Source organism: Cyprinodon variegatus, unplaced genomic scaffold (genome assembly GCF_000732505.1).
Source record: "Cyprinodon variegatus isolate N-32 unplaced genomic scaffold, C_variegatus-1.0 Scaffold656, whole genome shotgun sequence".
NCBI lineage: Eukaryota > Metazoa > Chordata > Actinopteri > Cyprinodontiformes > Cyprinodontidae > Cyprinodon > Cyprinodon variegatus.
In genome coordinates, this window is record NW_015151109.1 from 41,876 (window position 1) to 43,586 (window position 1,711).

General features: G+C 43.7%; 1 protein-coding gene across 1 annotated transcript in view; it reads left to right on the forward strand.

The window, feature by feature from the left end:
- slc17a6 (solute carrier family 17 (vesicular glutamate transporter), member 6) overlaps positions 1–1,711 on the forward strand; it is a 30,490-nt gene that overhangs the window by 14,506 nt on the left and 14,273 nt on the right. The window contains exons 4-5 of the mRNA XM_015393762.1: positions 299–446; positions 810–858. Coding sequence (XP_015249248.1) covers positions 299–446; positions 810–858 — 197 coding nt within the window. The remainder of the gene's footprint in view (positions 1–298; positions 447–809; positions 859–1,711) is intronic.

A 1,711-nucleotide genomic window follows, 5' to 3' on the forward strand; every position in this document is an offset into this window, starting at 1 on the left:
TTCACAGAATCGATAAGGGGATCGGAATCGTGAAAATCTTATCAATTCCTAACCCTATTTTCAGGGTGGCTGGGCCCCCCCTACAGATCGGGTGAGGAGCTCAGTTACCCGGGAGGAGCTGGAGGGACCATGTCTCTGAGCTGGCCTGGTGTCGCCCTGGGCCCCCCCCCAGAGCAGCTGGAGGAAGTCTGGGCATCTCTGCTCAGACTGCTGCCTCCAGGACCCGGCCCCAGATAAAGCAGAAGAAAATGTGTGGATGGATTTTAACCAATCACATGTTTGTCTTTTTATGTTACAGGGTATTTGGTGCTGCCATTGTGCTGACATCCATCCTGAATATGTTCATTCCCTCCGCCGCTCGTACGCACTACGGATGTGTCATTTGTTTAAGGATTCTGCAAGGCTTGGTGGAGGTATTGATGCATCTCTCTTTGACCTTTAAAGCTGTTTGAATCGTTGCCTCATTTTCAGGAGAAGAGTTTTATTTCTGATTAAAACTGTCTTCAGCCACATTTCCACAAATCCCCCCATGCAAGTGGATATGACTGTAAAATGGCACCTATTGTGATGGAGCTCCATTCATACAGTACATAGATTGATCAACAAACAGCCTTAAAACCCTGAGTAGCAGGGGTCCTGTGCAACGCCCCTCCATGCTGAAACAGCTGGAAACATGCTGAACAAAAGAGATAAAAACCACTTGATGCAGGCGGCTCCCTCAGCTCATTTCAGAGAGGAGAGATCCGCTATTATCAGATTGAAGGTCAGCCTCTTTTGTCATTATGTTGAGCTGCACGCTGTTATTGCAGCCACTGCGGGAGAACCAACCGGCCGCGTTCAACGCCGCAACTTATTATGGTGAATGAAGTATTAGCAATTCAGTGTGTCTCCCACTGCAAGCCACCGCAATCTGTATCTATCAATAGTTGATTGTGTGCCACTTAGTTGTTAATGAAGATTTAATAGGAGCAATTCAGTTTATTTATTTTTTCATGACAAAGGAGTCGGCTTGAATTTACACCAGGCTATTAGTCCTCGTTAGAAAGGGCGCCTCCGATCCATGTCAGCGTGTTTGTTATTAACTCCGGTTTGCTCTATACGGCTTTCACCAAATAGGAAGAGACAACGTCGCTCAACGAGTAATTAGAGGGAACATGTAAAAAAAACATTTACCCCCCAAATAAAAACCTTTAGTCACACTCTCTTTCTACAGACCTTGCTGTGTGATGTTGTTGGGATTTTATCTGATAGAAAACAAAAAGAGCACATAGAGTGAAAGCAGAAGGAAAGTGTAACAAAACATCTGGCAGGTTTTTAACAGCTGCAGAGCCGTAAAGCTAATAGGATTCAGCAAAGCTGCGAAGTTCCAAGGACATGGCAGTCCACCTTAAGTGGAAGGCAAGGAGAGCATTATTTGGAAAGGCAGCAGGGTTACTCATTATCGTTGGAGGAGATACAGAGATCAACAGCTCAGGTGGGAGAATCTGTTGTTAGGCCCACTTTTATTTTTCACTAAACAGGGTTTTATTTGATTTTATTTTTGGAAAAGCAGCAAGAGGGAATATTTTTTTCAGAGAAAGAAATGTAAAGCTTGCAGTTTACCATAAGCCATGTCAGCAGAGATGTACTCAAGTAGATTTTTCTGATATTTTTACTTTACTTTACTACTTATTTTTATGGCGACTTTTTGCTTCTACTCCTTACATTTTTA